Source organism: Gouania willdenowi, chromosome 9, assembly GCF_900634775.1.
Source record: "Gouania willdenowi chromosome 9, fGouWil2.1, whole genome shotgun sequence".
In the NCBI taxonomy this organism is placed as follows: domain Eukaryota; kingdom Metazoa; phylum Chordata; class Actinopteri; order Blenniiformes; family Gobiesocidae; genus Gouania; species Gouania willdenowi.
This window is the reverse complement of record NC_041052.1, coordinates 14,668,538-14,693,864: the sequence shown is the minus strand read 5'-3', so window position 1 is coordinate 14,693,864 and position 25,327 is coordinate 14,668,538. Positions and strand designations below refer to the sequence as shown.

General features: G+C 39.4%; 1 protein-coding gene across 1 annotated transcript in view; it reads right to left on the bottom strand.

Moving 5' to 3' along the window:
- Positions 1 to 228: 228 nt before the first annotated feature.
- Positions 229 to 25,327, bottom strand: part of LOC114469202 (tenascin-like) — a 64,403-nt gene continuing 39,304 nt past the window's right edge. Inside the window, 13 exon segments of the mRNA XM_028456465.1 lie at positions 229 to 1,703; positions 3,690 to 3,853; positions 5,070 to 5,231; positions 5,384 to 5,480; positions 5,658 to 5,809; positions 7,164 to 7,296; positions 7,384 to 7,514; positions 7,592 to 7,735; positions 9,050 to 9,169; positions 10,140 to 10,283; positions 11,704 to 11,826; positions 14,676 to 14,948; positions 19,522 to 19,797. Of these exon segments, the coding sequence (XP_028312266.1) occupies positions 1,593 to 1,703; positions 3,690 to 3,853; positions 5,070 to 5,231; positions 5,384 to 5,480; positions 5,658 to 5,809; positions 7,164 to 7,296; positions 7,384 to 7,514; positions 7,592 to 7,735; positions 9,050 to 9,169; positions 10,140 to 10,283; positions 11,704 to 11,826; positions 14,676 to 14,948; positions 19,522 to 19,797 (2,030 nt within the window). The 3' untranslated portion in view covers positions 229 to 1,592.

The following is a 25,327-nucleotide window of genomic DNA, read 5'->3' as shown; positions in this document are numbered from 1 at the left end:
TATCTACATTGATGGCAGTATTGGGAATATTGACCATTTGAGATGTATAATAGCCAAGAAATTTGGTTTTTGGCTGTTTTTCTTGTCCTTTTGTGTGTTTTTTTCATAATCAATGGTTGTATTTTTGTTGTCGTTTTGAAGATATTTTAAGCATTTTGTGTATTTTTGGAGTTCCTTTGTGCATATTTTCCCATTTGTGTTTTTCTGGAGACATGTTGTGCTTTTGTGGTGTTTCTACTTGGTTTATGTGTTTTTGGTTTTCTTTATATCTCTGAATTGTTTTTGTGCATTTTTTTTTCTGTTGTTTTCTATGTTTTTGTAGTCATTTTGTGCATTTGCTTCGGGAGCAGCAAAAATATATGGTCTAAAATTAAACAATTGTCAAGAATATGGTATGAGCGAACTGTCCTATTTAGTTTGTAAGGGTATTTACCATGAAGCTGTTTAAACCAGAGTGTGTGTTTTAGGGTTTAAATGCTTTAAGACCTGAAAATGTTTGAGACCCTGTTCAAGTTTTATCATCATCAGAGCGATACAGGTTTTTTTTTCTAAGAATGTTGAATTTATTGTCATTACCTAAACAAGTGGACCACTTTAATGTTTTAACATTATTCCACGGACACCCAAGTGATGGCTTATCTTCAAGCCCAGTTTGGGAAATACTAGTTTAAACAATCTAGACTCAAAAACGTAAAAAATAAAAACCTTGATTTACCTGGCATTTTTTCCAGTCAGAAGCCCACAGCGAGGAGAGAAACCATTATTCATGCACACAACAGTCATACAGCTGGAAGTATAAGACAGCTTCCAGTTAGGACCATCGGCCCCCGAAAAACAAAGCCTCCCAAGCTACTGCTACCTCCAAATAGCATCACAAAAATGTAACACTTCAACAGTTTTGTTTTTAAATATGGACCTGAACCCTAATGTATTACTGAAATAGAATTATAATTTGACATTTACACAATTCTGCATAAATATCTCACATTTAATTGGTTTAAATGTGTGATTTTAGATGGAAATGCATAAAACTACTTAAATGTCTGCCTTGAAAACAACTTTGTAAACAGTGAAAAGGTGCTCATCCAGCCAAATCTATTGTGTTCCTGACCTGTATATAAAATGCATATGTGTAGTGGTGCTGTACAAGGAGAAACTGGTCATGAATGATTGTGTGTTGCACCACAAACAGCCTCACATCTCTGTGAAGCCCCCCGAACATGGCCGTCTATGTGAATGTGAATCACTGACTGTACAGAGCTGCGTTCATGCCTCAGGGAAACCTCGCTGCCAAACATTGTCAGAATGTTGCGGCATGCAGTTGCTGTTGTCTTTGGTGCTGGAGTACAAACTGTTGTGGGCATGGGCATCGTTTGAAGTCCAGTTGTTAACATGCACATGGATTTACACACACGGGGGGGAGGGCAGAGGCGGGGTCTGCATGGGGAGCAGGCAGCTGAGCTCTTGGCAGTGGCTTTGGTCGCTGCAGAGGGAGTACAGGGGGGTAGCGGTGGACAGGGCTGAGGTGGCTTATGGGTAAATCCAGATGGATCGGTAGCAGTGTTGCTGTCGTTGAAGGGGGCGGTGATCGCTTACGATCGTTTCCTCCTTCCTTCCAGGTTCCTGAAGTTGGATGGACGGATCTTCATCTCCGCGAACTCGATGGAGTGTTCGTGGCCTTTCCAGTGGAACCAGTTCACGCCCTGGGGAAGCAGTGGAAGGAAGAGGGTGAATTCACCTGGAAATTCACTTAATCAATCACACTAGAACAAGGGTTCCTAAACTTTTCACAGTCCTGTACCCCGTCAGACATTTAACCTCCTACTCCTGCACACTTAAAGGTGCAGTCTGCAACTCTTATAAAAGGGACTTTTTGTCACATTTGCTAAAACTGTCACTATGTAAGGACATCTTTACATGAAACTAGTAGTTTGTGTGAAAAAAAACAGGCTCATCGTGTCCCCCCTGCTGCTCCTGCAGCTTTTGGCAGATTACCAGAATGCCCTGCGACCGAGCAAATAAAAAACAATCAGAGACAGGATTGTGTTTGATGGACTGTCTGACAGCTGTTGCTCACAGTCCCCGCCCCTTTTCCGGAGCTAGAGCGCCGTCTTTTTTACAGTGTATGGTCTGGAGGAGTAGAAGATATAATTGGTGACTTGTCTGCTTGAAAGATAATTACTGCTGCTTGATTTACATTATGTTTGATTTGTAATTGTTACACTAGAACTCTGTAGTGCATGTGTTTTTCATGTGCGCACAGCAGCCTCCGTTTGGGCTGCTGTAAGTGACACTGTGTTGTTGCTGCTGCTGTTGAGGTGTATGCACATTGAGAGAGAGAAGCGCTACAGTAATATACTTTTAACAGAGCATGTTATATTACTGTGATGTTAGCTCCTCTGAGGGAGGGACTTTGGAAAAAGGGCAAGAGAGCAGCGGGGAGGGAGGGAGAGAGAGAGGGTTATGAGAGTTGCGGACTGCTCCTTTAAATAAATAAAACATGTTTTTCAGAATTATCACTCAAGTTATTTAAAAGGCATTTTCAGCAAGAAAAAAAAACCATCTTTTTGACACAATCTGCCAATCATTTGTTGATTGAACATATACCAGTAATACAACATATTCATCACCCTGAAACTGTGAAATACCACTCACTACTACTTTAACGAGAATGGTGCATTTGAGAGGATGAACAGAACTATGCAATGAGAGAGTGTGCATCTTTAATCGTTCCCCACGCAAAGCCTTTTCTGTATTTTGTTTTCATGTTTGTCAAAGCTGAAAATCAACTTTCACAAAAGTACTTGGTGACAAAGGGCATCAAAGTCTTGATAGTAAGTTGGCTAGCATAAAGCAATGTAGCTCTTGTCATTTTTTGCACTTTTTTTTTTGATGAGATTGTTTTTCTGTCACCACTAGAGGGCAGTCTTACAGAGGCCAATGTGTCATTTGTGGCAATGCATGGAGGCTTCTGACTGCTGTTCCATTTATATTCTATTCTATTTTTTTTTCATGTACCCCTTATGATACCCGTACCCTACTTTGAGAACCTAGTAACTACTAGAAGGGACTAAATTGACATCGTGAGGCACGATACACTCCCTCTAGTGGCAGAAGTGATTATTACATAATCAATGTAGGGAGGCTGAAATAAAAATTCACACAATAAAAAGTAGATAACTGAATTATATTTTACATTAAGCATCATTATAAAATGGCAAGACATGAAAAAAATAGTTTAAAATTTAAGATCCAATTTGAATACGAGCAGAAAAAAAAGGGTCCAATTTTTTGTTTACTATGAAAATACTTAAACTCCAAAGAACCTCTTCAGTGGTGTTTTCATTTAATGAAACGACCAAACAAAAAATGCAGCAAAATATTCCAAATTACTTTAAAAAAACAAAAAGCAAGACAGATTCACAAGCAATATATTGATTTGAAAGCTCAAGGGAGGCTTTGCGGTTAGTAAGAAAACTTTACCCAGAAAATAGTTAATGGTTTATATACTGTATACATACAGTATATAAACCATTAACAGAACGGTACTCGGATTGCCTTGAATTTCAATTTGAAAACAAAAATTAGTTAATCAATTGTTTTCTATTCTTCAATTTCCTTTTCTGAACACAAAATTCAATGACCAAAACATACACTGACCCTCTTCAAACTGTGCATGCTGTGCTCACCTTGCTATGACTGTTGTCTCCATATCGTCCCATCAGGTTGACCCGGTGGCAGTTTTTGTACCAGAAGGCTCCCTTATATGACAGAGCACAGTTGGTGACGGCGATATCATTGTCGTGGTCGTAGGTGGAGAACGGCCGCCCGTGGTGGTACGTCATGGAGTCGCCTGAGGAGACGCAGAGCAGAGTGAGCGCTCCTGGACAGCTCCTGTTCTGGTTTTATCACAAGTAACTACTTGTTTGACTAAATGAAACCATACATGGTAATGTCTCTTTTATATGTTGATAAAACAAATTAAAAAGATTAAGAATAATAAAGATTAAAATAATATAGAAACGTCATTATAAAGTATTTAACTATCATGCAAATAAATATACAGTATAAAACCCCATTTGCACAAGATTAGTGTTACCTAGGGACCACATGCGATTTGTAATAATTGCAGAGAATGTCTGTGATGTTAATCCCGTGACAATCGGCCATGTCTCAAACAATTGCCATTAATACAGGTAACGAGTGGAGGACAGAGGAGCCTCTGAAAGAAGAAGTTACAGATCTGTGAGAGCCAGAAATCTTGCTTGTTTGTAGATGACCAAATACTTATTTTACAGAGGGATTTACCAATTAATTCATTAAAAATCCTACAATGTGGTTTTCTGGATTTTTTTTCTTCTTCTCATTTTGTCTCTCATAGTTGAGGTATAACTATGATGAAATCTACAGGCCTCTCTCATCTTTTTAAGTGGGAGTACATGCACAATTGGTGGCTGACGAAATACGTTTTTGCCCCACTGTACATGCTCATAATCGATCACAGTACAAGGTAAACTCAGGCCGTGACACCGAGACGCATGTTTATTTACTTTTGGCGTAGAATGGAGGCAGCATTGGAGTGTTTAGAAAACCTTTTGGGTCCCAGTCCAGCAAAACCTTATCGGCCCGTAATGTACGTCAACAAAAAGAGAAGGCTAAAGAGAAGGAGCAATATCAGAAGCAAATGGTAGATCACGTCCTGCTTTGGACTGTGCGGTAATAATCTTTTTTTTTTTATCTGTTTGTGGCCTTCTATTTAATACAGCTAGCTAGCACTAGCAGTAACACACCACCGAGCTGTGGTCAAAAGCCTGCAAAGTTGTTTTAACATCAACTCACACACTGTTTCACGTTTTCAGATGTCCGTAAATTTATCCCGTGCGAATGCGCCACATAAAAAGCAGACATTGGGGGGTCATTTATGTATTACCTGTGGTCCCTAGGTAAAACTATTCCCGTGCGAATTGGGCTTAAGAGTCAAAAAGTGAAAAATTCAAGTACTATGCAACACAAGTCTCGAAAACGTCTCTACTGTATCTTTTTTCATGCTTTCCCAACCTCTCACCCACCTGCTGTGCCACTGTAGCCGCCAACGTGGACCTTGTAGCGAGTTCGGGGTTCAGATACAGAGAACTTGTCATACTGGGCGTAGGCTGTCTCGCCCTTGTCTCTGAGGTCCACTCGCAGCTCGTACTGTCCACTGGCCGTGATCTTATGTAGGTTGGAGAGACCTGAGAGAAAGACCAGGTAAGTCTTCTGACAACATCTCATGTATTTAAGCAAAAAAAAAGAAAAACATTTTTACATGTGTGAAACCACTTTAACATAAAACAACTGAAAATGTTGTTGTGTGTTTTAAGAAAAGTAAATATTAAAGAATTACCCAGCCAAAATTCATCATTCATGTCTCCAAATCCAGCTGTGTAATTCTTCCAGTTACGGAAAAACTCCAGTCGGCCGCTCTGACGACGCAGGAAGATCTGTCGACAACAAGTTACAAGAAGTTACCATTATCAGCTGTTCCACGTCCGTTTGAGTGAGTCAGAGACTATCCTGATGTAAAAGCATAACAGCACAAAAAGATCAAACAACAACCAAATGTTTTTGCCTCATCGCATTAGAACTCTAGAAATCAGAATGAACTGTTGTTGACTTACAATCCATCCACCGCCGTCTGAGCTCATGTCACAGAACACCTGCAGGGGCTGGTTCTCGTCTCCGCCCACGTAGATGGTGTAGAGGCCTGATGAGGTGTCGCCGTTCAGCAGGGCCTGGGAGCAGTCCCTGGGGTGTCTGTACAGCACACCAGCTACACAATACAAACACACACATGGTAGTAGTGATGAGGGGGGCCAAGTAGAGCCCTAATTCTCACTGCGTTGCTTTAAATCACATTAGATACAGATCCACGAACTAAGTTAATCATGGAGTTCCACAAGTTTCTCTTTCAGGACCATTACTTTTTATAGCACTTTATCAACTTTCCCTGAAACACAGACACTACACAGATCTGTTTATGTTAAGGGTCAGAGAGAAAATACTAGCTGCTAGTACTTAGTCTATTTTTAGGAGTCGGTAGGTTTCTCCTTATAAACTAGGATAAAATTATTTGAGCAGAAAGGTAACTTAAAGGAAAGATAGCTGATATTCAAAAGCCAGCATGATTTTGAATGTAGCCTCCGTGATGGCTCAGCCTTTACCCCTCTCCCCTGTCTCACTCACATGCATGCGCACAGCTGCTGCAGAAGCAGACCTCAGTTCATCGCTTGTATTGTGTAGAAACTTCGTTGTCTCATGTCTCATTTAGCAGTAAGTAAATAATAAACTTTACCATTATATACGTTAATAAAACGTGACCAAAAACTCTGTTTTAACTCTGTCAGCGGTGACGTGCTTTCAGTGTGAGCTTGTGCATGCGAGGGATCGAGAACGAACAGGGAGACGTGATTGGTTAAAAAAAAAAAAAACGGTTATTTTTTTTTCCATTGGTCAAAGTTATTACAGGTTTACAGCTGCTACAGATGACAGATTTTCTTCATTCCTTTTTCAGAGCACATAAGATCTTAATTTCTGTCAGGACATACTGTAAAGACAATTTCAACCAAAAACTTAAAAAGTGTATCTGGAGGAAATCGCCTACCCTAGCTTTCAAGCAGTGGTACCCAACTTTGATGTGTCACGGACCACTTTCATACCAGTGTGTGTGTGCGCACGTGTGTGTGAATCAAGCTGAACTGGAAGTAGGAATTTTTCAAAAATATTCTTTCTTTGTAATGGTCTGCAACCCATTGGTTGGGGACCACTTATTTAGATAGCATCGCTCAGTACCAAAGTGGAAGATGTTGCTATTTATGACATGTATTCTTTAATTCTAATATTAAGCAATCAAGGACCGTCATCTTCCACCAATGTTTTGTCTCTAAATCTAAATGTAGGAGCTTATATATGATTATTTTAGAGAGAAAAAAACATTTTCAATTGAAATCAGCTCTCTGCATGTATTTTGCAAGTTAAACAGTCAAAATGGTTCACGAGTTTTGCACAACCTGCATGCTCTCACTCTATACGCCATCTAATGTTTTTTAGTTATTTACACTGATTTACTGACTGCACAGGCCTAAAAACTGCTATTGTGTCCCAATAAAAGCATGAGAGCTGCTCACTGGTGGTGAACACGGTTGTGATGATTCGACTCCTCTTGGGTCCGGCGAGCGCCTGTAGCTTCACTGAATACTTGGTGGAGGCGCCGAGCTGAGCCATGTTGTAGGACACAGCGTTGGGACTCAGCACCACCTCCTAGAGGAGCACACATGTATTACAGGTTACACACACATCATTGGTTCAACGTGAGGGGATGTGAATGTTGGGGTGCTCTCTCCTGACCCGGGTGAGGCCGGTGCCTGACTCAAAGCTGAGGATGTAACCGGTGATGTCAGCGCGAGGAGGTTTCCACGTCAGCAGGGCGCTCTCTGTTTGTACGCTGCTGGCTGTCAGGTCATGGGGGGCATCCACATCTGAAGACACAAATAAAGACCTCCTCTATCAGATTAAGGAGCCTTCCATTGGTATCACCAAAGCACTGTAAACAGACCTGTTGTAAAGTCGGTTGTCGTGGCGGCACTCTTGGCTAACTCCCTCACAGCGTAGACCTTGACGGTGTAGTGTGTCGCTGGGGTCAGGGAGCTCATCTCAAACTCCACCACATTTCCTGAGACGCGCTCCGTCACTGGGGACACTGGGAGACACAGAGACACATACAGGACAGTGAAATAATATGAGAACCAACATGTGGGACAAACCACAGGGAAGAAAGTACCATAGTCTGAGGCTAAAAGCAGCTATTTTGTTCTTTAAGGGTTCCTGATTATTGTTTAAAAAAACGGCAATGGCTAGCCTTACGGTTGCCGTATTAATATACCGACATTCTCTCCGTACGCAGTGCCTCTATTTGACCAGTTTAGGTCACGTGACTAAGACTAAATCTAACCCTAACCCTAAAAATTGTTGCGATATTGGGTTATAACCTAACCCTAACCCTAAGATGCTACATACTTGTACTTTGGTAACCGTACCGATAGCACTGAGGGTTGTCCGTACGGCAACCTTACAAATAGACATTTTTGTTAAGAAAAAAAGACTAAACCTTTATCACATTTAAGGTAAAAGTAAATGTAGTGTAAAAGTTCAATTGTTAAAGTATGCTCCATAGCAGTTCTGTGTGCAAAAACCCTCAAATATAGACTGGAGACAATTTAAATCAATCAAGTTTTATTTCTAAAGCGTTGTAACAACCAAAGTTGACCAAAATGCTGAATAATAAAAATATAGTTTCAAAAAGGCATGATGTATAATTATAAACAGACCATTGTCACAATTACAAGTGGCACAAAACTATGTGTCAAATGCCAAATGCAATTTCAGGATGTCCTAAATCGGACGCTAGAGTGAATAAAAGGTTAGGGTTAGAATTAAAGACTATTTTTTTGGGTATTTGTGTTCATTAATCTCCTTTTCCTAACATACACACACGTATACAGTACATACTAGAAGTGGAACAAAATATTGCGATTTTGCGATGATAAAACATCAAATGATGTCTTGTCAAGGGTCTGAGTAGTACCGTTGTATCCAAGCTTGGTGGTTTTTTTTCATTTCATATCTTGTTTTTTGTTGTTGTTATAACCAGTTTTAATCTTTTTTTGCCCTTTTAAATGTTTCCCCCCCATGCCTGCATAAGTCGTCTAAGATTACCAACACTATAAGAAGTGCCATCTGTTTGCGACATCTATGCATGTTAAAATGAAGTAATTACAAGTTTGTTCTTTTGCTCAATTGTGACTGTCCCCAGCCCTGGGTAAAGGAGGACAAACATACATCCAGGGGTAGGGGGATGCAAGGAAAAGGAATTTAGGAGAACAACGCCTACCCCCCCAAACAAGTTTATTTTTTCTCCACTTATCAAACCATCCTATCATAATGATCTTTTGGGACCAACATTGTGTATCCCATCATATAATGAACTCAGAGTATCATCCATATACACACATACCTGTGTCTGCACTGTATGTAATGACGTAACCATCCACGGTGGCGATGGCGGGTTGCCACAGCAACAAAGCATCTGTGTCTGTGATGTTGACTGCAGTCAGACCACGAGGCTTATCCAGAGCTGTAACACACACACACACACACACACACACACACACACACACACACACACACACACACACACACACACACACACACACACACACACACACTTAGATAAACTACACAAACAGTGTAAACAAGCCTTTTGATAATTAATTACAATTATGTCATAATCATAATTGTAATTTATTTTTTTAAAACTGTTGTTGTCGTAATCGTATCTAAATTACAATTGAGTTAGATAATTGACTTTGTAGTTGTATATGCCATGAAAATTCTATAAAAATCAATTTTATATGATAAATAAAACCAGGGAACCATGTTATAGTTCTATATACAGTTCTACACATATGTAGTTACCAATTATTAAAATATGTTTCATTTCAAGCTTTCCCACATTTTACTATTTAAAAAAAATGAAATTTAGGGGTATACTGACACACAAAAGCCTCAGACGCCTACACCAAAAAATATTAAAACCTATATTTTGATTGATTAGGTAGCCTAACAAGGTAACCAATAGATAGGGGGAAAAAAGTGTATTTTACAGCTGATTTAGGACCAGTTATCATTAGAGATGCTAACAGAAAGCTAACACAAGAGGACGGTTCACTTTTATCAGGTTATTTATTTCAGGGTCTGTAATTGTGATTCATTTTGTGATTGTGATTAATTAACTTGAGAATGTAATTGTAACTGGAAAAAATGCTGGTAACCGTAAGCGTAATTAAATTGTAATTGAACATGGATAATTGAAAACTGTAACTGAAAAATTTAATTGACCCCAACCCTGCCTGATTTGGATTATTAAAAAAAACCAAACTAAAATCTAAGCAATTAATTCAAATTACAGTCTACATTCAAAGCACTTCCAGGTTGCTTATTTTGAAATCTATTTTGGGTGTAAATGGTTAGAACGATGAAAATTGTGTTATTAATATGAATATTAATATTTGCTCAGCGTGTGATGTGTGTGTTGCCTGGGTTACCTGTGGTCAAGCTGTTCGAGCCAGGCTCGCTCTCTCTCTGACCCTTAACGGCCACAACAGTGACCTCGTAGGTGACCCCGGGTGTGAGGTTGGGCAACATGGTCTGAGACTCCAAGCCGTCCACGGTCACAGTCTTTGCGTAGCCTGATAAGAAAAATAATAATCCTGATGTCACATGGTCAGGTACATGATGATTCCTTGAGAGTCATCAGCAGATGTCACACATTTAAATAACATTTTTAATGAATTCATCAATTTATTGATGTATTTATTCTAACGAGTAAAAACAGATGAAAAAGAATAAACAAAAAAATTCAAAATCCAATAAAACTAAATGCACAAATAAATACTCCAATTGAGTTATTAGGAAAAAAGAACAAAATAAATAAATAAAATACAATTAACAGGCGCCATTAACGTCTGTGAGATTTACATTCTGTACTTTTCTGTACAACAGATATATCTTTTATTAAAAAATAATAACTGCATTATATTTATACTTTTTTAATCGTTTTGTCAATATTGTTCCACAAAACCACCCCACAAATGAAAATACATCATACTTTTTAAATTGGTCCGAGCATAATGTTGTTTTAAGTTTACTTTCCCTCTAAAGTTATAACCCCCTGTCTTTCTTTGAACAGTGTTTGTATGTTTAAAGCAGTTTATTTTTTGCTTCATGCATTATCTGTGCAGTCGTAAATTCTACCAGATCGCCAAACTTAATGTGACGCTAATGTGGACTTAGAAATTAATGAGAAATGTGCACTAGTATTCAAAGTAATAAAGTACAAATACTTTGTTATTGTACTTAAGTAGTTTTTTCTGGTATATGTACTTTACTTGAGTATTTATTTTGATGGCAATATTTTACTCCTTACTTTTTTTAAACAATTATCTGTACTTTCTACTACTTACATTTTAAAAATTAGCTCGTTCCTTTAACTACTTACTAAAAGACGCACAATTTTGGTAGCTTGAGTTTTTTTTCTGTTAAGCAGGTCCCTTAGTTTTATGGTTAACATTAACAACAGTTTTTAAAAATGTTAAACTCAAAGCTGCTCTGGGTTTAATTGAGCATTTGCATTTATTTTCTTAAAACATTTTATTTACACATTTGATCTATTATGAGTGCTAAAGTCGCCAGGTGTTCAAAGATAAGAGATTTAACTTGTTTCCATGTACCTACCAGTATTATTGAAGGGACCTTTCTTTTTACTTTTTTACTTAACTACATGTAGTAGCATGTACTTTTACTCAAGTAAAGGAGCAAGTTCAATACTTTTTCTATTACCAGTCATTTTTAGTGGTCAGGTTAGCTTTCCTGAAACTGCCAGCAGGGGGCAGCACCTACTCATTATTCGGAAAGGATCCTTATGGAAACTCATAAAGAAAAATGACCCTGCAGTAATTATTGATTGAAATATTAACAATTATTACAATATATTAAACTATGGCAACTTTATATATGCTTTTTTTTAAGTTATTATTGATATTCTATAGAAACTTTTCTCCCATGTGTAATTCATATATATAGGATTTCTCAACACATGAACTCACTGACCTCCATGGGCCGGTACGTAGGTCACCCTGTAGTTGTCCACCCGAGCTCTCGGTGTCACCCAGTGAACTGTGGCGGACGTGTCGGTGACATCAGAGAAGCGGATACCTTTGGGTGAACCCATGTCTGACGCAGAAAAGACAAGCATCCAAAAACACAAGCGTTTGTCAGTGTGAGTGCAGGCCAATATGTGGCTGAGGACTGAACAAGCAGCTCATACAGACAGTCTCCAAATGAGCATTGGCTGCTACAAAAGAAGAAGAAGAAGCAGACAATAAAAGCTGCCAACATATTGGGTAATTGAAGCTAGGGCAGATCCACCACCCAAAGGCACTGGTTTATTTCAAAGCAAAGCAAAGGAAGAGGGAGTAAGGAGGTACAAGCAGACAAAAGGAGGCCTGGGTTAATGTCAGAGAACCTTCCAGTTAACAGCAAAAGCTACAGTATCTTGCGTGACAGACCTGAGGAGATTAACTCGCCCCCAATTCATTGCAACACAAAAGTGAAACATGCTCGACGCACACCAAGAGTAAAGCATCACCCTCAGGGAGGAAAGAGGACAGAGCCCCCCCCCCTCCACCTAAGATGACTATAACAGCTACAGCTACCTCCACACTGCAAGGGCACACACGGACGCAGAGGGCCGGACTTTCACAGAGTACATTAGACAGGACTGGACAGAGACGACAGGTCAAATGAAGGTTGATTAAAAGTCCAGAGTCATGTCGGGCTGATGATCACAGCAGCAACAGCAACGCAATGACCTTGGGTGAAGTTTCCATAGATTCAAAAACATTAAGACATTTATATATTGTTCAAGATTTACAACTACCTTATTATCAGAGGTACTAGTGTTGAAACGGTTATGGGCACAACTTCCTGTATCATAAAAGAGAATGTCTAAAACAGCTGATGGAGCGCTGCAGACAAGGAAATCCTATGGTAAATGCTGACATCTACATTGGGGTTGTTTATCATTCAAAAAATAATAGTTGACCTTGAATTTTCCTAATTTGATGGGTAAAATTGATTAAGCATAAAAAGATCATGATATTTTTTTCAATGTGCTGAACACATATCACACGTATAATATTGCACTTTCTTGTAAAATTGACCTCAGGCTGGTATCAGGACCCCTAATCAAACATTTTACTCAAGGTACAAAGTAATAACAAATGACACACACATTTAAGATGTCAATGCATTGTAAATATGCCATCTGGAGAATAAAAGAATAAAAAAAAAGTGTGTAAGTGTCTACTCGAATTTTTCTTATCTTGTTTGTGTATCATTTTCTGCTATAGTTATCAAGCTTTTTCGCATTTTTGGGCAAAATAATGTCTGTAGTTAATGATCCAGAAGTGCCAGTTTTTCAAAACAAGGTATCCAGAACTAAGATCTAAAACGCTCATGGAGCACTGCAGACATTGCCATCCTATGTGAAATACTGACATCTTCTGAGATTATTAAGTGAATTATCTTATGTTGTAATTGACATCTTTTGGAAACATGGGTTTCTACTGTGTAGCAAATTACTGCACAAATAGACAGAAAAAGGCTTTTGGTGTCCATTTTTAATGATTCCAGCTAAAAAAGAGCAATGTGGAAGAGTGGTAGCAGCACTAAGGTTGTAAGGCTGTTATCAAGACGGGTACAAAGTATTAACTAATGACAATAATGATTAAACACATACGGCATCAGTAGGAAAAATTGCCGAAAATTATTTTCGGCAGTGGCTACGATTGCCATATCAATATAGCGACATTCAATCCGTATGCAGTGCCCCTCATTGGCCAGTTTAGGTCACGTGATAAGGTCAGTCATTGGCCAGTTTAAGTCACATGACTAAGACTAAACCTATCTGTATACCTAACACTAACCCTAAAAATTGTTGCGATATAGGGTTATAACCTAACCGTAACACGAAGACGCTACGTACGTGTACTTTGGTAACCGAACCAATAACACCAGGGGTTGACCGTACGGCAACCATACGAATAGACACTTTCTTTATTGTCTCTCAGTTGTGTAGGGGTCGACTTTAAGTTTTCTAATCTTGTCTATGTGCGATAGTTATACATTTTTGCATTTTTCTAACAAAATTATGTTTGTCCTAAACTATCCAGAAGTGCCAGTTTTAATTCAATTAAATATCCAGAAAAAGAATGAAAATAAAATAAGTTTTATTTAAAAAAATTTTTTTATTCTGTCGACCTAGTGGTTGGGGACCACATGCTTACAGGATAGGAGTATAGACTAATCCAAGGGTTTTGAAAGATAGTGTCTATTTGTACGGTTGCTATTACCGTTACCGAAGTACACGTACGTAGCGTCTTCGTGTTACGGTTAGGTTATAACCCTATATCGCAACAATTTCTAGGGTTAGGGTTAGGTTTAGGGAAAGGTTTAGTCTTACTCATGTGACCTAAACTGGCTAAATAGAGGCACTGTGTATGGATAGAATGTCGGTATATTGATACGGCAACCATACGGATAGCTACTGCCTTTTTGAAATGGATGGAATTCCAGTTTGCAGCAAGTAAGGTTTGAGACAACAGAAAAAAATACAATTTCTGTACTTTTTTTTTCTTCTTCCCAGATCAACAGGAAGTTGTGGCCCTGAGAATGAGGTCAATGTTTGTTGAGTAATTGCACTTGTACAGCCTTACAGCTGCTATTAGACCAGATGGAGCATATGCCTACTTACTAAAGTGAGTGAGTGAAATTAGTAATCAGATTATTGACTTAATTATGGATTTAAATAATTGAATTTGGTGTACAAGAGAAAAGGTGATCATTTCCCAAACCTTTGGTAAAAGTTGTTTTGGACACCAAGGAGCTTTGCTGTGAAGTTAGAAGACAAAACACGCCGGTAATGTCGAGGACAAGATGTTAGAACAGTGACAACACCCAGAGTGAAATACACGCCCAAAGCTCCTGCTTGGATTTCTCCTTCCAGCCCCATAACCATGTACCTGTTCTGACCGACTCCAATACAGACTTGGAGTGCCTTCCCAAAACGAGACCAAACATCTCGATTTTGTACTCAGTGTCCTCGGCGAGATCCATAATTGTCATGCTCCTCTCATCCCCAGACAACACTAGCTCTCTCGGCTGGCCGGTGCCCTCGACCTCGCTGACCATTACCACAAAGGTGTCAAAGACGTCCTCATCGACCGTCCAGCTCACGTTAAAGCTCCAGGGGGTGACATTGGAGACCAGGAGGGCCTGCACCTCCGGTTCAACTTCTGAGTGACAGGGGTGGAAGTCAGTTTTCCTCCAAAACGAAACTTCAGAAAGCTTTGATACTCAAAAAATATGTTGGCAGAGGAGAGTGAATCAGCATGACTTTTTAGAGATAGATAAACATCTCAGAGTGAAAGAAAAAAAAATGTGTAAATGATCACAATGAACACTTCTTGGAAACCAAGAAAAAATGTTTCAGGTACACATAAATGAAATGAAATGAGGCCAGTCTATGTAGTTTCATCTTTTAAGAAGCTCTGGACAAAATAAATCATATCAATTCTTGATCTTATTGCTCAGATTGTTGTTGAAGTGGACAGGTGAAATGGAAATGCAGAGAAAACAGAGAAAACAAGACAATCTCACATCTAACTACAGAAGTGCATTTCTGTCTCAAATTGTATTACTGTATATTCATGCCCCTTATGTTTTGTTAAATTTTGATTACATTGCGTTGCTACTTTAAAAGATATCCTTCAAACTCAGCAAGTGTGAAAAAACTTTTACATTTTAATTAAAAGTCCTCTCACATCAAAATCATGTCGTTCAAAACCTATTGAAGTCAATTGATGCCTATTGCAGCTCACACAGGGCTTTCCCATACGAGCTGCACTTGAAAAACTGCCCTGAAATGCCTCAAATTCATTTGATTCAGCTTTTATGGGGCAATCTGTAAAAGAGGTTTGAGTCAAAAGACAGCTGCTTCCCTCAGAATAGTGTTAAAAGGCTGTACAGTGCCGAGTAATCATCCAGCTATATGCATACAGGGAGAGTGGGCATGTAAAAGCTGGTAGTCAGGCAGTCATTAACGGAGGCTAATAATGGCAGCGATAGGAAGAGAGGCTGAGAGGCAGCAGGAGCCTACAGCTGTCGGAGAAAGAGCTCAGCTTCTCCAGAGGATGAGTTTGCTTTTTCTAATTAGCCAGAGAAACTTCCGGAAGCGTGGCAGATGGACGCACGGACTGGACAGAGCTTTTAAAGCAGTCTGGATAGAGGCAGATATGAGTGGGTTCAGGGAAGGCTCTGCTAAACTCAGCACTAGTGCTCATTAAAACACTACACCAAGTGTGAGGGTCTCAGGGGTCCTTGAACTTGCCTGAAAGCCCCCCTTTTCTTCTTTGTGAGGGGGAGAAAGCGTGAGGCATTTGTTGTGAGAAGAAGGGGTGGAAATGAGAAGCAGAGTATACAAATCCCAGGGAGCTGTCACTCTTCATTAGCCGCCGGGCAGCTTTATGTGGTCAGCACAAGAAAGCTAACATGTGCTAGCTTTGCTACTGATTTTACCGTCCCAAAACCTCCACCCTCCCTTTCAAAACCAATCCCTGGTCACATAAAGGGCTGTTGTTGGAGGACGGAGGCTGTCGCCAGCAAACACACTGAGAAGGGGGTCTACGAGTTGAAGTCCGGGCGACTCTCGTCTCGCCTAGGGGTGGACTGGCCATCTGGCATACTGGGCATCGTCCTGGTGGGCCGTCGACCCAGAGAGGGCCGGTCCGTTTTTCTTTTCAAGCGAGTGGAGGCAGATATGGAAACAGATGGCCAAAATGGTCCAAAAATGGCAAAAATGTGGCAAGAAAAGAGTGAAAAGTGACCAAAATGGGCTAAAAGCAGTCAAGAGTGGCCAAAAAATGGGGAAATAAAGAGGAATGGAGCAAATTAGCAAAATGTGGCAAACAATAGTGAAAAAGGGCAAAAATGTGGGACAAAGAGGGGCAAATCGTAGAGGAAAATTAAACAACTAATATTTATTGGGCAAAAGTTAGCTTATTTAGATGAAAAGTGGCCAAAAGAATTCAAGAAAGAACAAAATTGGAAAAAAAGTGTCAAAAAGTAACCTGCAAAAATAGGGGGGGAAAGGAATAATTATTGGTAAAAGGTAGCTAAAATCTAAAAATAGTGTAAGAACTTTTTGAGAAGGGGCAAAAATGGGACAAAGTAAGTAGCAAAATGGTGAAAGTGACCAGGTAAAAATGAGTTAAAAATTGTCCCCATTTTAAGGATTTCTGGGGTCATGATAATTAAAATTAAAGCTGCAAGCAGCATTGAATGGACCGTCGCAACCACACGCATGTTGGGACATGGCGCACGTTGAGGTGTGTTGCATGTCGGGGTGTGGCAGAAATTTTAAGATGTTAACACGTAGCTGACCATTTTCAAGGATTTTATCACAAACTTTTCTGCAATGTTCAGTGCAAATAATAATAGGTGGCGCTATGACTGTGAATGACGGTGGGGTTAAAACATAACCAATTTTTTTGGCAAACTCTTGATAACTACCATAAGCGTAGCACATCATCCAAGTGAACAGGCTGCTGAGCAAAAGACTGGCTTTGATCGTAAGTAAGGGGGAGATCGGGACAAGAATAGACTCGTTTATCCTGTAGTGTGCTATTTTGTACATTAATAACTTCCAGATTAAATGTTTGTTCTTGTTTTTGTTTATTGTGAGAAATGTATGCATTATTGTACAGTGTATAATTATTATTGGCACCGGCAGACCCCCGCGACCCTGATAAACAGGAATAATCGGGTATGAAGATGGATGGATGGATGGGTGATGTATACATCCTCATTGTGACAATGTCATCAGTCTTACCTCTACCGTGATGATGTCATAATTTGACAGAATTTCCACTGTGATGATATCATCAGTCCCAGCTGAGAGAAAATATCATTTTCAAGGGGGTGCTTTTTGAGTCATTTTGACATTTACATGTGCAATTCCCCCCAAAAAATCAAATTTTTCGCAAGTCCTAATATGCGTTCAAATTTTTATGAGTTTTTGAACGTGTTTAGGCCCTCAAAAATGCGATCACTTTTTTGTAAGAATAATAATAATAAAAACGAGGTGCATTACAAAAGGGCCCAAGTTGCCTAATTAAGACAAATAGCCACATGTTGAGGATCACTGACTTAATAGGGGCTTCTACATGGTATCCTCTGATAATGTAGTGGGCTAGTCTAGTCAGACACTGCCAGGGTAGAATTTTTGCCCCAGTCCACCCCTGGTCTCACCTGATAACCCGTAGTTGAAAAAAATGCTGCTTGTTTTGAACTTCGCCCACATCTCTCCATAAAACATCAACTTTTCCTTTCTTTTCCTTAACCAACATTGCACTTATCTCCTATTTCCTCCTGTCAAGGGATGATCAACACTTAATAGAACATAATCAACTTGGCAGCCTTGTTTTATTCAAGCCTTGGTGTAGGTATTTCATGAACCACGCACACCTATTAAAATTGTTAGGTGTTCCGCCACCCCATTAACATGCAGACAATGGACAACGTTGAGTGAATGCCATATTCTGCATGGCCCAACGAGCCTCCTGGCACTGGCACCGCAGCACCGGAGCCCAAGGGCAATGGCAGCATGAGAATGAAGAGCTGTCGCGGCTTTGAGGAACTGGGGATGCATACAGACGAGCGGCCTCCCACAGAGTGATTAAAGTGCCTCAGGGATTTCTTCCTCCGTCAGTCTTCCCGTCTTTTATTTTCTTCCACCATACTGATAGATTTGTCGGTAAAATACTGAACGCTAATGATATACATTTTAAGACATTTGTAAATATGGTTGCGTTGACTGTCTTGTGTAGGTAAAATTATCTCCTGATGGCACAAAGGATGCTAAAACAGCCTTGGTCTGGTTTCACTGTTTAAAGCCCTCCCATTCAGAACACACTGTGATTTAGAGCTTTTTAATTGCTGCTAATCACTGTGATTTGTAGGGTAGGAGTGGACAAAGCGCACCTGTTGTTTGGACTCTTTCCTGGTCATGTGACCAACCAGGGCTTGTTAAAGGGTGGACATGTACTAACAGACATGTTGACTGATTTTTTCAGCGTTGGATCAAATGTGGATCTCCTCATGGAATGCTTTATTGTTTGGGTGTAAATTAAACAATCTGTAGTGATTAAAATGAAAAACTATGTGCATGTTGTACGGTTCTCAGGCCCGTGGACCAGATGCAGCCCGTAAAACCATCTAATTTGACCAACAGGACGATGTGGGTCTCAGTGGAAATTGCAGGGAAAAAACTAACTCTAACTGAACATTCGACACAAATTATTATTATGCTTGGAGTTTTCTTGTCCCACCTCGTTGAGATAACGCTGCTCCATATTTGGCCCTTGAACTAATAATGATATAGTTGTTGTGTTGGGAGTGGTTTACACAATAAATATTGCAATTAGTCAAAGAGTGGCCTTAAAATAGACAACACATATATATATATATATATGTATGAGAATAAACTAAATTTTGTCTTCATCAGAAGTCTGAAACAAAGACTAAGACAACTACTCACTATCAAAGTTATCACTATAATAGAAATTTACTTTCACTCATACACCTCAAAGAGAGTTGGAAACCTTTTTATATCAAACTTAAAAGGTAGAGTCTCATTGTAGATTTGATCACAGAAAAAAAAAGATGCAGTAAAAAGGAGTTCATAGGTGAAGTTTATCATTAATATTATTCTGATGGAAAAGAGTTAAAGGCATTGGTTAATCCGAGGAGTTTGCCAAGGAAAGAAAGAAGTGCGTGAAAAGAGCGAGGCCTGAGCAACACTTTTGATACCTGTGATGGTGTCAGCAAACACGGGCTCTAAAAGCTGCCCTTTGAACACCCCGTACAAGTTGGCCCTGTACCAGGTGGCGGGGGAGAGGCCAGAGATGGGGAGGCTGCGAGCGTCAGCAGGCAAGGTGTGGTTTTGCCACTTGGCGCCCGTTTCTGCATCCGTCACCTCGACCGTAAAGGCCTGGAATGCCCCGTCCTCAGTGGACCAGGACAGCAGGAAGCTGTCCCATGACACGTCGCTGATGGTGACGTTGGTCAGTACGGGCTTATCCTCCTCTGGGTGATGACAGACAGACCAACAACACACAAAATGGTTAAACCAATTCAACGTGGATGACTGGAGCCAGAACTGGTATGCAGGTTATCCGTTAAAGTTGAGGTTTTGTTTATTTATTTTCAGGAAATGTCTTATCCCCCACATGTTTCGACCGTCAACTGCCAGTCTTCGGCAGAGGAGTTCAGCTGATCGCCTTTGATGTTTCTTTTGAAGTTTCACTTGACTTCCATGTAATAGTTCCAGTGAGATTAATTTTCTTCTTTTTAACAGTATGTTAAGTTGAGGTTTTGTTTATTCAGACAAGGTTTTTCAGGACATTTTTTTATCTCCTGACATGTTTCGACTATCAACTGCCAGTTTTCGTTATATGAGTTCTGTTAATGGTTCTTTGATGGTTCCTTTGAAGTTTCACTTGACTTCCACGTAATAGTTCCAGCAAGATTAATTTTGTCTTAGAAGACTCGCTGAGTCAGTTGACAGTCAAAACATGTCAGGAGAAACATTTCCTGAAAAACCTTGTCTGAATAAACAAAACCTCAACTTCAAAATTAATTTCACGGAAACTGGGTTATCTGTTGTCGCTCACTGGCCGCTTAAGAACAAACTGTAGAAATATTTCCTAGATCCAAGATATTCTTTAATACATAAAAAGACACATTAACATACACTGTAGGATATTTGGAAATAAACATTACCGGTCGACAATGTATAAAACGCACAAAAACAAACACGTCCTCCCCCATAACAGTGTCTGAGCATCCTCATTTATGTCTCAATGATTTCACTTTGCTGTCGGGGGAAGGAAGAAAAGCAGAAATATTCCCTCCAATCTCCACTACAAAGGTTGAGGGAACAAACAGCCTCATTATCGGCGGCTGCCTATAGCCTCTATATTTCCATATAAGTGGGAAGAGGTAAAGACAGAACGCGAGAAGCAGACATGCTGATGCAGCTTGGGCGCGTTAATGGCTGTGAAAGTGCCATTAACATTTGAAGGCGCAGCGTAGCCCCGCCGGGGCGGCAGAAGTACGCTGTCCACTTCAAATATACGGGGAGGCCGAGCAGCAGCACGTGCAGCAGCCTGTAATTGGAACACATTGTCTGTGCAAGCATTCAGCAAAGAGATGAAAAAATAGAGGGAGATTGAAGGATCAGGTAAACAGCAAGTCTCCCATTTTTCTCTTTTCAGTGTTGCAGAGAGAGGAGTAAATGGAATGTAGACAAGATACCACATGGGCCTGCAGCAAGTGTCTGAGGAGTCATTAAGTATTACTTTGGAATTTACTGAAGTTGTTAGATATACATAAATAGAATAAAAAATATTGGAAAATGAGTCTTGAGTTTCTATTCAAATTTTTGTTTTCTTATACTGTAACTAAATCATGAGCTTTTGGCTGACATGTATCTAAGCTGGAAATCTAAATAAAAATAGCCTTGATTATGGGTGTGCCTCCTGGAGCAGATAAAGCAGAACTGAGTAACTTTTTCACCTTAATAAATTCTTCTCATAGTCCCTGAGAGGGTAATACAAGTGTTTATGGGGTTGATTGGGGGGTCTTTCATCACCCCCTGTTGTTTCTGGCCAGAAAACCACACTTGCAACTTTCCTGCCTCCGACCCGGTGGCAAGACGTACTGCTTTACGGCAGCCCAATACAAACACAATGTTGTCGCAGCAACAGGAACGCACACACACTCGCAATCCAGCGCTCCGTCAGGCAGCACACACACAAATATCTATCTATCTATCTATCTATCTATCTATCTATCTATCTATCTATCTATCTATCTATCTATCTATCTATCCATCCATCCATCCATCCATCCATCCATCCATCCATCCATCCATCCATCCATCCATTCATTCATTCATCCATCCATTTTCAGAGCCGCTTTGTCAGCACAAAAACAAACACATCACACACATTTCCACACTCCCTTCTGTATTACTCCCACATCATTCATTTATTTTCACATGGGACTATATGTGTGAAAGCACCCTTAGGGTCACTGTTAAATTTGGATTTTTCATTGATCAGTTGCTAATGTCTTGGGAGAGCAAAGGGGAGAGAGAGAGCTGTGGGGTGGAACAGGCAGTGAGTTTATACGACAGTGACATAACCAAAAGGGACCTTTAGGGGAAGCGCTAAGCGCAAGTTACTTAGTTCTGCTTTAAGACATGCTCAGTCTACAGAATCTCCATGGAACAATCTATGCTATGCTATACCTCTCTATTCACAATTCTGTCAATCCAACCTAGTCGCCGCAGATTGCATTGTCGACAGGTGCTAGTTTTTATTGGCGGGGTGGGCCCAACAGTGCTGATTCATGACGTAAGAAGCAACCAAAATGTCACAAGCCACCATTCTCAGCCAATAACAATATTGGATTGTAATAGCTGGGTTTCAACCCATAGAGGACAGTCACTCTGATATTTATACAACAAAATTCGCTACTTGGACTAAAATGTCAAGAGTTAGACAAGAATCAGTCACAGCAAATACATTTGCTCTCGGCAGAAAAAAGTGATTTTGACATACTTAATGTGTAATTCTCATATTTAGGTAAGCTCCCAGGATAGATGCTAACAATAACATGTATAAACTACAATATCCTTTAGGTCACTAAACTACTTGGGCCAATCGTATAATGGCACAATTTTTTCTTTCATTGAAGACAGTACGTGTCAGTGAGTTCTGTAGCTTCGTTGTTTCATGACAGGAGCCATATTGAACCTATGGATGCTGTTGGAGATGCATGAGGAAGAGATTAGCAATGCTCCAACCTTCAGTAAAAACTTATCTTTAACATTCTCTTGTCTGCCGATTACATTATTCATGACAGATACAGTAGCCTTTAGAACTTTAAAACTCTAAATTTAGAACTTTAACTTTAAAAACTTTATCTTTAAAGATTCCAACAAGATTCATTTTGTCTTCTTTTTAAATTGTATGTTAAGTTTAGGTTTCGTTTATAAGCCTTTTCACACTCTGTAACTGCGCATGCGCGACCTGGGGGGGTCATAGTTCGAGAGGGATATAAACATAAACAAGTTTGTTCTCTCTGTTGATATTTCCAACCAAACAGCATTTGTAATTTTATTCCAGATATCTTTAGTGTTTTAATAGTATTTATACTATTATTATTACACATATTTGGACTTGAGGGAGGACAAGGGTTTTCCGCTGAAGCCACTTTCGGCCGATCCGAGCACTTTTAAAAACCGATGTGAGCATCTCAGCAGCAGTATCGAAGCGAGGCGGTCCCCTCGCTTCCGCACAGATTACACCTGGTGCACTAAAACACTGACTACCTGGGTCTCCAGTGGGCAGAATTCTGAATCTTCCCAGGAAAGATGCACATATCCGAGTACTTTTGTAAAACCAATGAGAGAAACAGAATCTGTTTCCACATTCCTTCTCCTGAGCTAAGAAAAGGTACATTTACAAAGTACACCATTCACTAACTAGGTGAATGATTATTTTTATGAAGTTGTTTTTTCAAATAAATTTACACATTTGAAGGAAATGCACAAGATGCACACTAAACAGGCTGATAAGTGAAACCGCACTGATCAGCTGATTGGTCACTGTTTAAAAAGGCATAAAAAACTAAAATTTTCATCTCGTGTGCAGCATTAGCTTTAACAGCTAACTCTGCATTTCTGCCTTGGAGACCGATACCACGTTTCCGCCAAAAATCTTTCAAGAAATCAACGCTCTAATGGTAAAAATAATCTAAATCTCTGTCAGACTCGTGGTCAACCAAGGCGAGTTTATCCCTCTTGACCATTGAACTCACGTGTGAGTACTGAACGAGAGTGAGATTTCCGAGTGTGAAAAGGCTTATTCAGACAAGATTTTTAAGGAAATGTTTCATCTCCTGACATGTTCTGCTGATCGCCTTTGAAGTTTCACTTGACTTCCTGTGAGATTCATTTTGTCTTCTTTTTTAACAGTATGTTAAGTTGAGGTTTCTTTTATTTAGACAGTCAAAACATGTCAGGAGATAAAGATTTCCTGAAAAACCTTGTCTGAATAACAAAACAACTCAACATACTTTTTAAAAAGACAAAACTCTTAAAACTAGTATTTTAGAGCAAAATAAATTACAATACAATTTACAATAAAGCTACATAGAAACATTGTTGTCTTATTCTATATTGTGTAGGGTAGGCTAAGGATAAAATCCTGATATATAGCCCAACACTAACTGTAATGATAGTGTATACTACTTTTAGAGAAAAAGGAACTACAAGTTAAGAAAAAACATGTTTTTTCAAAAGCCTGATTTAATTGAAGTACAAATTTTAATATGTTAATATTGTTTTATTGTGGCTAACACCAAAGCTTTCACTACTCTGTGGTTTTGTTTCATACAATCCTGACTCTAATCCTATGATTGTATAAAAAAAAGTAAACATTATACTAATCCCCAGTATGAAACGCCAAACTAAAATTGGAAATGTCACCAAGAAAGTTTCTTTCTAGAAACATGTTGTTATGGTTTTCACTGGGATATCGTCACGCACACCATGTCGTAAAAGTGCTGCTGACTCATCATGATACGTATCTTGTCTGGTTTTCATGTGTGAAATCTGGCCTAAACTCTTCCTTGTTCAAGAAGTTTAAGATCAGAAAAATTGCTTCCTGTCACGACTCGGATTTAGCTCCACTGAGCTCAACGTCTTTTTTTTTTTCGTGCTGGTTAACTTGCGCATGCAGTCGCAGATACGCAAATATCAAATGATCCCCAGAGATATCATCATCTCATAATGATATCTTCCATTTGATATTATACTTTTGTTGTTTTCAGGTGAGCTGAAGCATTGCATGTCGGTTAGTATTTGAATGAGTCAGACCTCGTGTACCTTTTGGTCACTGCAGCACAGATCACTGTCATACATGCAGGATGACGATCAGGCTGAGGTCATGCATTGTCAGTGTTCAATCCTTTAGTTTAGGATCCTTTCAACGCATGCGCGTAGACTACGTAACTTTCCTTCACTCGCAATATTTACAACAGAGCTCCAGGGACGTTTGTTAAATGTTTTAATAGTACAAATGGAAATATGATTGACTGTTTTGTGGTGTTTGTAATTGTTAATTTTTTTAAAAAAAAATGTCTAAAAAAAAAAATGCAAAACATTGACAATCAAAAACTAAACTTAAAATAAAATAAAAACTAAAAATCGGAATTCACTCAAAACATAAATGTATAATTATTTTTAAAGCAGGGTTTCAACCTTTTAAATAGTACAAGAACTGCCGTAAAATAGGCTAACCGTTTGTAAACGCGTTTCGCGCATGCTTTGAAAGGATCCGAAACTATCAGGCTGACATGCATCTCCAATCGCTCTATTTCAAAAATAACTTCTTTATTTATTATTATCAGGGATTTAAAGTACTTTTAGAGCGCATAAAACTGTCTGCATGGTAAATCAGCAAATGGCTCCTTGCCTTGCTCAGAGATGTTTTGTAACATATTCCCTTTTTTTAGGAGCACCTTCAGTTCTAGTGAAGGTAAGGAG